The 13,274-nt window shown below is 41.1% G+C and overlaps 1 protein-coding gene across 2 annotated transcripts; it reads right to left on the reverse strand.

Moving 5' to 3' along the window:
- Positions 1-6,739: 6,739 nt before the first annotated feature.
- Positions 6,740-10,896, reverse strand: LOC109434737 (procathepsin L-like). Of its 2 annotated transcripts, XM_019711960.3 has the most exons (8): positions 10,760-10,896; positions 10,199-10,335; positions 9,776-9,898; positions 9,533-9,679; positions 9,122-9,346; positions 8,526-8,688; positions 7,765-7,882; positions 6,740-7,109 (listed from the first exon to the last, which is right to left on the reverse strand). In XM_019711960.3, the coding sequence occupies exons 2-8, from the start codon at positions 10,322-10,324 to the stop codon at positions 7,010-7,012; spliced, it is 1,002 nt and encodes a 333-aa protein (XP_019567519.2). In that variant the 5' UTR covers positions 10,325-10,335; positions 10,760-10,896; the 3' UTR covers positions 6,740-7,009. The 2 variants fall into 2 exon arrangements, with proteins under 2 accessions (XP_019567519.2, XP_074186340.1); XM_074330239.2 differs by lacking the exons at positions 10,199-10,335; positions 10,760-10,896 and adding an exon at positions 10,082-10,194.
- Positions 10,897-13,274: the final 2,378 nt, after the last annotated feature.

Consider the following 13,274-nt stretch of genomic DNA (forward strand, 5'->3'; position numbering starts at 1 on the left):
TTGACTCTAATTCAGGACTCAGCGTTGTTCTTCAGTCCTCTATGGCTTGGCAGCAGTAACAAAGGCGGCAATATTTTAATACATAAATCAAAAACGTTTCATCCTTCCAAAAAGGAACAAAGAATTTTTTTTTCTCGGAAAAATTCTGATTCTAACCAATGGGCTATTAATGCTTTCTTAGACACTCCATCTGAAACTTTTATCTCAAAGATTCAAACTGAGATCTTCACATCAAAATCTTTTATGAATACCTTGATTTGCTGAGTTTACAGGACACAGTTTAAAGCCTACACAGCCAGGAAGAGAAGGTTTTCTTGGAAGCAAAGCTGAGAGATAGCACCTTCAGTCATGGTGTATGTTGCTTTGATAAACGGTGGTGGCCACTCAGGGGAAGATTCATTCACCATTCATATGCATTCTTCTTCAAGCTGAGACTCTGGGTCCCTGCACATTAAATCCGAGAACAAGGAACTAGGGAAGAGTATGGGACTCTCATTCCATTCTCAGAGGCTATCAAAGATGCTAGCACATTAGTGCAATGATGCCTGGGTGACTGGTGCTTCCATAGGCAGGATCCAGAAAGACCATTGGTTGGGTTCTGTGGCCTAAATGAGCTGAGAACCCTTTTCCTCTCAGTTTCTCATGGTCTCCTGATTGCCTTCCCAATTTAGATGTTTATGTCTGTCCCAGGAAGAAACCCCATTGTTCTTTCCATTTTCAAACATTCCCCCAAAATACAATGTACAGGTCTGGCCCCACCTGGGGAAGGTGGGGTCATTCGCTGGTTTCCATTATACTTAGGGCAGATGGGCATTAGCAGCTGGGAGGCAGACCACTAACACATCAAAAGGAGAAAATCATTTAAATAGATTCTTTTAAAAAATAAGAAGAAAGCATGCTGTTTCAAATCAGTTGGGAAAGATTGACTGGTGTTCAAATAGTTAGCTAGTCATTTGGGAGAAAAAATAAAACTAGATCCCCAAAACATATTACAGATGAATTCCAGAATTAAACATAAAAAATAAAAATATAAAGGTATTAAAAAAAATAAAGGAGACTATATTTATGATATTAAATCGGACCAAAAGACACAAATCAAAAGGTATAATAGACAGATGTGATTACATTACATCAAAATAAAACTAACACCTCAAAGTTAAAAGACAACTGGTAGCTAAGGAGAAGATATCTGTAACATATAACAAAAAAAATGACTATCAAGAATCATATATATTAAGAGGAAAAAGATAAACTATCCATGGAGAAATAAACTAAGGATAGAAAACTGCTTTTGCAGAAGAGAAAATATAATCAATAAACATGTGAAAAGATGATTGGTATCCCTGATGATCCATTACTTTTTGTGTATGGTGTAAGACAGTAGTAGAGTTTCATTTTTTGCATGTGGGGGTCCTGTCTCCTTTTTTCCTTAAAGTCAACTGACTGTAAATGTTAATCACTTCTACACAGGAACTTAACAGCAACCTCTAGACTTGTGTTTGACCATAAAACTGGGTACCATAGACTAGTGTGGATGAAAAAAAGGGCCACATGTTAAACCTTGACAAGCTCGGGAGACTGAAAATAACCACATAGGATGGCGTGAACATAAAAATTCCTAATTAAGGTGGGCCATGGCAGGAAGTTACATCCTTGGCCTGTGGCTTCCTTGACAAAGGTCAATCTTTACCTTAAATGAGCCTGTCTGTCATTTTTTTGCATCTAAGATAACATACCTTGGAATGTCATAGTAATCCCTTTTTCCAGACCCCTCGGAGAGCACAACCCACCATATAAGAGGAGGAAACTACAAAATCCCTCACTGTCTGTCATCTTTTTGCATCTAAGATAACATCTTTATCTTGTTCCCCACATACCATGTCTATGTCCTGTAAAATGCTATTAACTATCCTGTACCCACCACTGTAAAAGAAGTGCGTGTCTCTCCGTTTTACTTTTTATCCAATCCCAGAAATTTCCCCGCTTTGCTTTCTCTCACCCCTTAATCTACAACCAATGGATTTCATGTAACCTTTTTTCTTTGATTCTAATGTATAAAATAAGTTGCAAAACAGCCATTTTCTAGAGCATTTTCTCAATCCATTGAGACTTTGCTTCCAGGCAATTGTTGTCAGGTTGGCTCAAATAAACTCTTGTAAGTTTTCTCTTAGGCTAGATATTTTTCTGTCGACACTAGTCAAGTTGACCCTTAAAATTAACCACCTCAGCTCCTAACTCCAAAAGCTGCTGGTTTGATTCCCTCATGGGCCAGTGGGCTCTCAACCACAAGGTTGCCAGTTCAACTCCTCGAGTCACGCAAGGGATGGTGGGCAGCGCCTCCTGCAACCAAGATTGAACAGGGCACCTGAGCTCCCGCTGAGCTCCTGGATGGCTCAGTTGGTTGTGATACAGATTAGCTAGCATGTCCTTAGGTAGACAGGGAGGTCCCTGGTGGAATAAACAAAGACCATAATATCCTAAAACTTCAGGTTTTGAAATCACTCCTTTGCTCCAGGACATAATGTAGCAAGGCCTTGAGGTTAATCATAAAATTCATTTTGACCTGACAAACGGAGCAGATCTGATAGCTAAAGCTGGGTTACTTTGCTAATTCCTTTAGGATGGGGCAAGCAGAGCAAACCTAGCAGACGAATTTCATTAGAAGGCGCCAGTTCCCTTCTTCAAACAAGTTCCCTTCTTTAAACAGCTCCCCTTCCCCAAGCAGGCAAGGGAAGGTATAAAAGAAAGAGCTTTTGCCTCAGTCATGGGGGCACCCCCCATTCGGGAACCCCTCCTGCTCAGGAGCTGCAACCTCTTCTCCTGCCTCAATAAACTATCTCTTTTAAAACTCTTTGCCTCTCCCTGGTCCGTGTTTCCATTCTTCGGCTTCAGGAGACACGATCCCGGCCCACACTCAGAAACCGCCGGCAGATCCAACATCACCTACATCATTTGAGGAGTCACAGGAAAATATCCCCACATCACCACCATGACCCACTTTTAGTTAGGAATTTTTATGTTCATGCCATCCTATGTGGTTATTTTCAGTCTCCCGCTTTTCCGTCCTCAGCTTCTTGGAAGTTTATGTTTGAGACAAGACTTTTTTTTAACTGAAATTTGTTTTCAGCTTTATTTAATCCATGCTGATTGGTTTATTTTAAAAATACTTTTATGATAGATGCAGTTTGGAACTTTCACAAATTTAAATGAATATAAATGTCTTTGAAAGTTACTAACAGAAACTGCTAATGTGTGTTTAATCATTTAGACATCATTTAGTTTGGAACTTTTCTGTAGTTTAAATACAATTGTTTTTGAAAGTTACAAAACTTCTAATATGTGTTTAATCGTTTAGACATCTGAGAGGTCTTCACATCTTCATTCATATCCACATCTCGGCAATTTCTTAAGGTGTTGGGTTGTCCTTCATGAATTCCATGGAGAGCAGTCTGAGCTAGCCTGTCATGGTGAAGCAAGATGACAGTCACAAAGAAATCCTTTCTAGTGGATTTTCAGAGACAAAATGTGGCAGTTTGCGTTTTCCAAAGATGGCCACAACCATATCCACCATGTCACATGCTCTTCTGCTAAGTGACCTTGCCTCTCCCCATCACGAGATGGACTCTCAGCTCCCTGCCCTGGAATCTGGGCTCTGTGGTGCACTTCTCCAAATACAATACAGAGCAGCAGAGATTTCACTGGGGCCTAAGGCAAGGTCATAAGCAACCTTGCAGTGCCTCGTTGGGCTTTCTGGCACACTCGCTAGGGACATTGCTCTCCGATCCAGCCTGTATGCCATGGAGCCCAAGCCACGAAGGATCCCATGTATATGTTCTGGTCAGCAGCTCACATTGAACATCCAGCCCGCTCCAGCATCTGGAACAGCCATGTGACCATAAGCCCAGTTGGATATGAACCACTCAGACTTACAGATGATTCCAGCATGCACGAGAAACTTCCAGGGGAAAACCACAGAGATAAGCCCATTAGGAAATGGGAAAGATGTTTTTCTCAAGCTGCTACATTTCCCGGTGTGTTTTTTTACAATAACAGAAAACCAGAACAGTCTTTTTACTGCACTCCCCTGTGGTTCCCCTGTGTCCTAAAATCTCACGTGTGGACCCAGCCTCATCTCCCACACTCAACTCACTCACTTCCCACTTTCTCTAAATGCAGTTTCTCTTTTCTCAGGGATTCTGCCCGTGAGTCTCTGCTCAGACACCCACCTTTTATCACCGTCTTATTGACTGGTACCTCTGGGTTCATGTAAGATCCCTCTTCCTCCTGGTGCTCTCAGCTATCTCCCTGTCCCTAGCAGCACCAGCTCCTTCTTGAGGTTGGGAATGTCTCTTCCACACGGTGATGACCAGGGAACAGTGGGGGCTACATCAGTTCTGGTTGTTTCAATATAGTTCCCAACCGGCATAAAGGATTCAGTTGGAGAGCCTCCCAAATCTTCCTGTGACCACAGTTGTTAGTACTCTCACAGAACCCACAGAATTTCACTCCCAATACATTTGTAATTTTAGGTCAAAAGTTGGAACTTTAAGGACATACAAGTGAAGGCCACATTGAAGGTCCCAGCATGGCACATGGTCCAGTACAGATGGACTTGATCGGAGGCTGCTGGAGCCTGTGTGACAATCTCAGTTGTCCTCCACTCGTGACCTCATAAGGAATTATGAGCTCTATTAACTAAATACTTCCACCTACTCTGTGTATTTCCTTCAGTGGGAACAGGAGAATTTTAAACACACAAAGAGCAAATGGAACTATATAAAGTCTGACAATTAAGTTTGCAAATTTGCCACAGTGCTGTACATTGGCTTACATTGCTTACATTGCTTACATTGGCAGCACTGTACAAACAGTTTTGTAAGGTTCCATAACCTCGGTATATCAGTGTCTCATAACTATGCTCATGTCAACGTGTGGCAGTGTCTTGCTGAGTGGCGTTCATTACTGTTGTGTGTTTTTGTGCTGTCGTGAGAATGTCTGAGCTTGAGTTAAAGCAACGAACAAACATTAAATTTCTTGTTAAACTTGGCAAGGGTGGAAGTGAAATCAGGGATATGTTAGTCCAAGTTTATGGGGACAATGCCATGAAGAAAATGGCAGTGTACAAATGGACTGAACGTTTTTCTGAGGGGAGAGAATGTGTCACTGATGAAGAGAGGTCAGGGCAGCCAGTAATGAGCAGAACTGATGAAAACATTGCAGACATTTGTCGAATTGTGCCTCAAAATCGGAGGCTGACTGTGAGAGACATAGCAGGCCAAGTACACATCGATAGAGGAACAGTGATGAAAATCTTAACTGAAAATCTTGGCATGAGAAAGGTGTGTGCAAAAATGGTCCTGAAGGAGCTCACCAATGAACAAGAGCAAAGGAGAGTCGAAGTTTGCCAAGACCTTTTGGAGAGGCAAGACGATGTGTTGGGCCGTGTTATCACTGGTGATGAAACACGTGTGTACTAATACCACCCTGAAACAAAGCATCAAAGTACACAATGGAAGTCAGCCAATTCTCCACGACCAAAAAATTTCCGTCAGTCCAAATTAAGAGTCAAAACAATGCTGCTAACCTTTTTTGATATCAGAGGGATCATTCATTATGAATTTGTACCAACTGGAGAGTTAACCAAGTTTACTATTTGGAAGTGCTGAAAAGGATGCATGAAAAAGTTCACCAACTATCCATGGCTCTTGCATCACAACAATGCACCAGCTCACACGCCACTGTCTGTGAGTTTTCAGCCAGTAAACAAATAACAGTATTAGAACACCCTCCCTACTCACCTGATCTGGTCCCCAGTGACTTCTTTCTTTACCCGAAGATAAAGTAAATACTTAAAGGAAGACATTTTTATGACATTCGGGACATCAAAGGTAATACGACAGCTCTGATGGCCATTCCAGAAAGAGTTCCAAAATTGCTTTGAAGGGTGGACTAGGCACTGGCATTGGTGCATAGCTTCCCAAGGGGAGTACTTTGAAGGTGACCATAGTGATATTCAACAATGAGGTATGTAGCACTTTTTTTAGGCTGGGTTCTCGAACTTAATTGTTGGACCTTTTATGCTTCTTTAGCCTGCAGAATATAGGGAGTTTTAAAAAAATAAATTCAGAGATTGGGTAGCTAGGTGTAAATTCGGCCTCAACTATCACTTTTCATGCTCTCACATATCTCCAACCTCTGAGACTACAGCACAATTTTTGAAGCCCTGTCTCAAATCCAGGAGCTCTTCTTTCATCCCCTGTGGACCCAAAGACAAGCATTGCAATCCACTGTGCCCTGTCCTTCCCCCACTGCAGAGTAGCCATGTGATCTTCACCAGCAGTTGGAGAAGATGCACTGGAAAGTGGCTCTGTGACACTTGTCCTATAACTCAGCTGGGTCTTAACCAAATTTTGTCAAATGACCATAATCTCTCAGGCTCTTTTCTAGTCAGCAAATCCTATGCATGCATGATCACTTATTTAATATGTGATTCTTTTTCTTATTAAAATAATTTATCTTTGTCCTTATGGATATTTGTCAAATGTTTTCCATTCAAGGGTGGGGTCATGCACAGGCAATGGGCAGCTGAACTAAGATCTGCATATTTATAACTAGAAGACCCAGAAGGCCACCCAGGCATAGAGGACTACTGCCACACTCAGTTATGTTTTTAGAGCCCAATTACATGTTTGACTCTACAAAAAGTTAATGCTTTAAAAACAAAAAGAAGCCTCACCTCTACTTTGAAATTAAGTTTTATTTTTAAAAGGTAAAACTTTATGCATTCTTTTAAAACATAATAAAAAAGTTCTTAGGCAATCCAATCACACAATAATTAAAGAATTGGTAGCATTTTACCAGTGTAAAATGTCACATAATTCAAATCATCACTTTGATCTTTAATGATTCAAGTGTTTTATCTGACACAATAAGATGTGGTAAGTTTTCAAATCGAATTCCTCCTCTGGATATTCTGTTCTTAATCACATCTCTCTTGATCACCATCATCTCACACAACAGGATAGCTGGCGGCGGTGGCAATTCCACAGTTGTTCTTCCGGTCTTTGGCCATCTTTATGTAGCCATCCATGCCCCATTCTGTACCCCAGCTGAAAGAAAAGATGGTTTTCCATTTTATACAAAGAATCAAACACATTTGTCTTTATTAACAATCAATCTGATACATAAGCAGTGCTCTGGAGGCCCAAAGATTCAGAAAGATGCAGAAGAGGCAGTTGTTTTCGTCACTTCCAAACCTTCACATAACTTCTATCCATATACCTTTCACAGAACTGCAAAATTAGAAACTGGAAAAAAGAACTCTTGGGGCCAGATGTGTTTTAGAATTCAGAAAATTTTCAAATTTAGAAATGAAATGGTACCAAAACTATATCAATGCCCTAGTAAGCTTGAGGCAGTATCTTTTTTAATTATTATTATTAAATTTATTGGGGTGACAATGGTTAACAAAATTACACAGGTTTCAAGTGTACATCTCTATAATACATCATCTACATATCACATTGTGTGCTCACCACCCAGAGTCAGTTCTCCATCCATCACCATATATTTGACCCCCTTTATATGGGGTCATATATATTAAACCCCTGTTTAATGTTGCAATTAAACATTCATATGTCCATGTTCACCCTAAGTGGGATAAAGACTTCTGGGTTTCCAGAAGGTGCTCAAGGTTTTGAGGACCTGGATCCAAATAGGATTCCCTTTCCAATATTAAATGTAACTATTTTTGGCATTTTATACCTGTTCTTGACAATCCAATATTTATTGTTATCCAGTTCTCCTCCTTCAAAGCTGTAGCCAACCACTAGTACTCCATGATCCAGGTCTTCACTGCTGCATTTTGGTTCATAATAAATGCCTGCGAAAGTCAAGTTCAGTCCTGGGGTGAGGCCCTCCAAGTGACACAAGACAGTAACTCAGCTTAGCAACCACAGTAAGGGAGGCATCTCAAAATTCAGTTAGATGACAGACATCCAGATAAGACTTAAAAACAAGATTTTTTTAAAAAACAATCTAGGCTAGGGATTTCGGCCCTCCTGTAATACTAACAACAATACAAATCGCCACTATCACTTTTATAAATAACTTATCAAGAGGCATAAACAACCATTTGTTGAAACCTTGTCATTCTATGTTTAGTATGCCAGTCTAAGGAAACAGCACAGAACACAAAATTACTTGAAGCAAGTGTCCTTTCCAGTTTTAATTGCAGTAGTAAAAATATTTGAAAATTTTAAAGGTCTAACAATTTTTTAAAAAGTAAAATAAGTAAAGCTATAACAATCAAATTATAAAGCCATTTAATATAGTTATGAAGTGCTTAAATAATGTCAAATGGAAACATCAGGCACAAATATTACATGTATGGAATATACAGCTAGTTAAATCCACACATCCAGAAATTCTACATTGAATTCTCCATTCCAAAGAAAAAATTTTGCTGTATGTCAGGGTGGTTTTCTAATTTTTCTGCCTAAATTTGTACAAAGAAAAATGCTTACCTTTTTTATAAAACTGGAAGGAGCTATAGCTTGCATCTATACCAACAGATATGGGTCCCACACTTGCCACTGCCTTCATAAGGGACCTCTCCCGCTTATGGATGTCCACGAAACCAGTGTCATTCGCAGCAGAAAACTCAGGCTTGTATTTGCAGGATTCATCCTTTCAAAGGTAAAAGCGAGAAACTTTATTATGACCCACCTCCTGGGGAACATGAGTTCAAGATAGTTTCTAGCTTAATGATTTCCAGGTCAAGTTTGTTTAAAGCATTCCAGGAGATGCAATGTTATTGGTTCCTTTGAAACTATCTGGTGTCTATTCAATGAGATACACTCAGTCTACCCGTATCTATCCATAGACCTTTTCCCCTCTTTAGAAATACTACCCATAGAATGGCATATATATCTTCATGTAACACAGAGGTAGGAGCAGATATATGGTAACCATCTAAACAGAGAACTGCAGTTCTGACAGTTTGCACGTATAGATTCTACAATCTAAAATGTGAATTATAAATACGTTATCTGTTTTCTCTAAAGTGTTCAACACTCAAAAGCAGAGCTGGTATTATAACAGGATATGAAGCACCTTTTACCTTTGCATGATATGGGTAGGATTCCTCTGAGTCCAGGCCTCTGTTTTCCTTGACATACTGGAAGGCATTATCCATTAGGCCACCATCGCAGCCCTCATTGCCTTGAGACCGAGAGCAGTCCACCAGGTTCTGCTCACTCAGAGAAACAAGTTTGCCAGTTTTCCGGAACATCTGTCCTTCAAGGGCACCAGTTGCACTAAAAGCCCAACAAGAACCACACTGACCCTGAAAACACAATTTTAAAGTGCTCTGTCTACAAAATAAACAGCAAGATGTTGACAACATCTGATATATCTGAAAGCTCTTTTAAAAAATAGCAAACTGCATATTGTTCCCCAGTCCATCATATCAAGGACACTAACTCCTTTATGGTTTTGCTCTTGGAGAGAGATCTGCTGCAAACTATCGTACCTGATCCTTCACAGGAGTTACATAGCCCTTCTCTCTCCAATCCACAGAAGGGGGGATCTCAGCCAAGGGAGGTTCTTGGAATACTTTCCCCTTCCTGTGCTTCTGGTGTTGAAGGCCATTCATCACCTGCCTGAATTCTTCATTGGTCTTCAAGGAAAAGGAAATAAATGTTGTAAAGGAAAAGATTATTTTGGTAAATCAGTGAGGAGCAGAAGCACGAAACGGTAAGCCTTCTATGCTTACCATGTCACCAAAGGCATTCATTGCCATGGTGAAGGTCTGTTTCCCTTGGCTGTATTCCTGATTGTGCAGTTCAATCATTTTCATATTCTTCTCCCACACTGCTCTCCTCCATCCTTCTTCATTCTAGAGGCAAACATATACCGTATTGTCTTTATTTCTATTCAGAATCAACTCACCTTCACCAAGTGGATTTGCAGAGAGAGAGGAACAGAAACCATGGCCGGGGATGGCTTTATGCTTCTGGGAGTTGTTCTCCAGCACCCACAAAATAGGGATGAATGCCCTATTGTTCTAAGCAGTAGGTACCATGAAGATATTGCCTTGTTAAGAGCTGGCTTCAAGAAGCTACTCTCTGCTGTAAACTCCCAACAGCTTGGACCATTCTCTGCAGGGTCCCTCTGGACAGTTTCAGTCGTTATCAACCTCATTATATAGTTTCCCATGTGTTTCCGTCCACTGCTTCCATTGTCCATCTAAACTGTGATCAGCTTTTGGAGCAGCTGAGGCTATTCCCAGGCAAAGGAGACTCAGGATGATTGAAGGATTCATGTTTCAAAAACCTAGGAAGAGCAAAGGAATGAGTCTCTGATTAGACCAGTCCACCACGATGGAGTAAAAACATTTAATTTATTCTCCCAAGTAATTACACAAGGACTGTGGAGGAAGGCTAAGGCTGTGGGTGGAGAAAACGGCCCTGAGACCCCATTCCAGAGCCCAGACAGGGCCAGGCTCTCCAGATGTGAGAACGAGCTCAGGGCCGGCAGAACCCGGCAGGGGGCGTGCCATCTGTTCCCAACTCTCCAGCACAAGCCAGCCGCTTGCAGAGGATGTTGTCGCGGACAGGGAGCGGCGGCCCCCACAACACAGCGGACATCGACATCGAGTTCTGGGACCCCCTGAACCCTCGATCCCCAACGTGGCAGCCGCCCTGGTTCCCGAAATAGTCCCGCCTCTCCAGGCCGAGGCCGTGGGGGGGACGCTCACCTGCGGCGGGAGCAGCTGCGCAAGGGCTGTCAGTCCGTGCGGTTCCAGGAGTCTCAGGCCGGAGTATGGTCCCCAGACCGACGATACAAGGACCTAGTATTCAACCAAGTCGGCCCGGCCCCCACTGACTGCCCGCGCCGAGATTAGCTGAGCCGGCCTGTGGGCGGGGCCTCCGGGTGCTGAGACTCGGGGCGCGTGACCAGGCTGGGTCCCAACTTGTCCAAGAGCGAGTTGGACCCTGCGGGAGGCAAGCTGGGGGCCCCGGGACAGCGCCGAGAAGGTTCCCGTGCCTGCCTGGGGCCCGGATCAACGAATTACCTCTAATTCATATCTTTGGTGGGTGGCTCACGAAAAGAAGCTTACAGGGACCCCAAGTGGATTTTCAGTGTGAGCCTGTCTGCACTTTAGTCTAGAATTTTTGGTTAAACTGTCACGAGGGCTGAGAACACGATAATCTAGTCTAATTGTTCGTGTTTATTCCACAGTAAATGTGGAACGAAGTGGAAGAATTCAGAGCCCACAGGCAGATGTGTCCTCATTGTTTCGGGATGGGTGCATCTGGGTTTTGAAGGATCTGGAGTGGAATGGCAATGCCCAAAGCATGCCCTAATGGAGGGAAGGAAAGGGGACGACTGGTGGGTCTCCACAGGAGGCGTGGCATTTTGTAACGCCCCTGTCCTGTCTTCCACACTCGGGGATTCAGGGATTTTTCTTCCCTCTCAAGCCTGTCTCAAAACCAACAGAAATAAGTTATTTACAGAAAAAATGTTGAAATGGAATTGGCTGAAAGTAGAAACTGCTTTTACCTCCTCCCTCTCTGCTTCACGGATTATTGTCTTCGTCAATATCCAATGTGCTTTTCTTGAGATTTAATTTAAGAAATTTATTTTAATGACTTTTGCTTCACTGATTTTTACAGTTGATGTCAGGATTTAAGTGACAGTTTGTGAAAACGCTTTAAATGGAGGAAAAATATATTTATATATTAAATATTAGTGTACATAATTAAGAATTTAAGGAACACAAACTAGAAAAATGTATGTTGGTCCTTTTTATTACAAAAAATATTCATTGCTGAAAATACCTTCTAGAAAAAATATCATTACCTCATTTCTCCTACCACTTCACCTTTTTCCATGCATATTTTGAAGTCTTTTGATAAAAATGTGTCATGTTTCATGTGGACTTGTAAACTAATTTCTATTTAGGATTAAACTGATAAACCTTCTAGAAGTGCTATCAGATGCATAGTTGTTATTTTTTCCTGTGGTGACATATACATAATACAAAGATGTGTATTTTAATGATTTTTAAGTGTACAATTAGAGGCATCAAGTCCATTCACATTGTTGCATACCATCACCACCACCCATCTTCAGAACTTTTTCATCTTCCCACACTAAAACTCTGTGTCTGCTACACAATAACAATGCATTCCTCCCTTCCCCCAGCCCCTGGCAACCACTATTCTATCTTCTCTATCTATGAATTTAACTACGTTAGCTGCCTCACATTAAGTAGAATCATGCAACGTTTGTCCTTTTGCGCCTGGTTATTTCACTTAAGATACTATCTTCAAGGTTCATCCATGGTATAACGTGTGAGAATTTCCTGTTTTAAAAAGGTGAATAATACTCCATTTTGTGAATGTACCACATTTTGTTCCTTCAGTCATCCCTAGATAGACATATGGGTTATTTACACATTTGCCTGTTTTGAATAATGTTGCTATCCACATCGTTGTACACATGTTTGAATTCCTGTTTTCAGTTCTTAGGGTATATAACCAGAAATGGATTTGCTGGCTATGATAACTTTATGTTTAATTTTTTTCTGTTTCCCATGGTGGCTGGACCGTTTTACATTTCTATCAGCATTGCACAGGGAGGGTTCCAATATAACATGATTAGCAAACATTTTCTCGAATTCTGTGAGCTGCTTGTCATTAAGTCTATAGCGTCCTTTGATACACAAAGTTTTTAATTTTGATAAAGTTCACTTTATCTATTTTTTCTTTGGTTACCTGTTCTTTTGGTGTCATAACCAAAATGTTATTATTAAGTTCAATATCATGAGGCTATTCCTTTGTGTTTTCACCTAAAAATTTATTATATATGGTATAAGGTAAGGGTCCAACTTCATTCTTTTGCATGTGGACATTCCATTTTTCCTGCATCGTTTGTTGAAACGATCATCCTTTCCCTATTGAATAGTTCTGGCAAACCCATACAATTTTAACAAAATCAATCCATTAAAAAATTAATTTTAAAGTCTTTGAGGAAATCAAAGCTCTTCTTTCTCAAACACGACTAGAGACTGAAGCTCTTAGGTGGTTACAAATGTATGTTGTATTGTAAATGACTGGAGGTTTAAAATTTTTTTAAAAATATACCAACACAGTCAATCATTGAAAAACACCTCAGTACATATTCTAATATACGGTTTTTCAGTTGCCCTTGGGTCACAGCTCCACAAGATTGCACAGGGTGGAAAACCTGCTACGGCATGACTGCCT

Source organism: Rhinolophus sinicus, chromosome 16 (genome assembly GCF_057876585.1).
Source record: "Rhinolophus sinicus isolate RSI-liver-muscle chromosome 16, RSI-T2T, whole genome shotgun sequence".
NCBI classification, from domain to species: Eukaryota; Metazoa; Chordata; class Mammalia; order Chiroptera; family Rhinolophidae; genus Rhinolophus; species Rhinolophus sinicus.

Excerpts from the sequence above, each read along its gene's own strand:
- LOC109434737 (XM_019711960.3), bottom strand. The coding sequence starts at position 10,324 with ATGAATCCTTCAATCATCCTGAGTCTCCTTTGCCTGGGAATAGCCTCA. Across the intron at positions 9,680-9,775 it reads TGAATGCCTTTGGTGACATG|ACCAATGAAGAATTCAGGCA; the intron begins GTAAGCATAGAA and ends TTTTCCTTGAAG. Across the intron at positions 7,883-8,525 it reads CTTCCAGTTTTATAAAAAAG|GCATTTATTATGAACCAAAA; the intron begins GTAAGCATTTTT and ends TGACTTTCGCAG.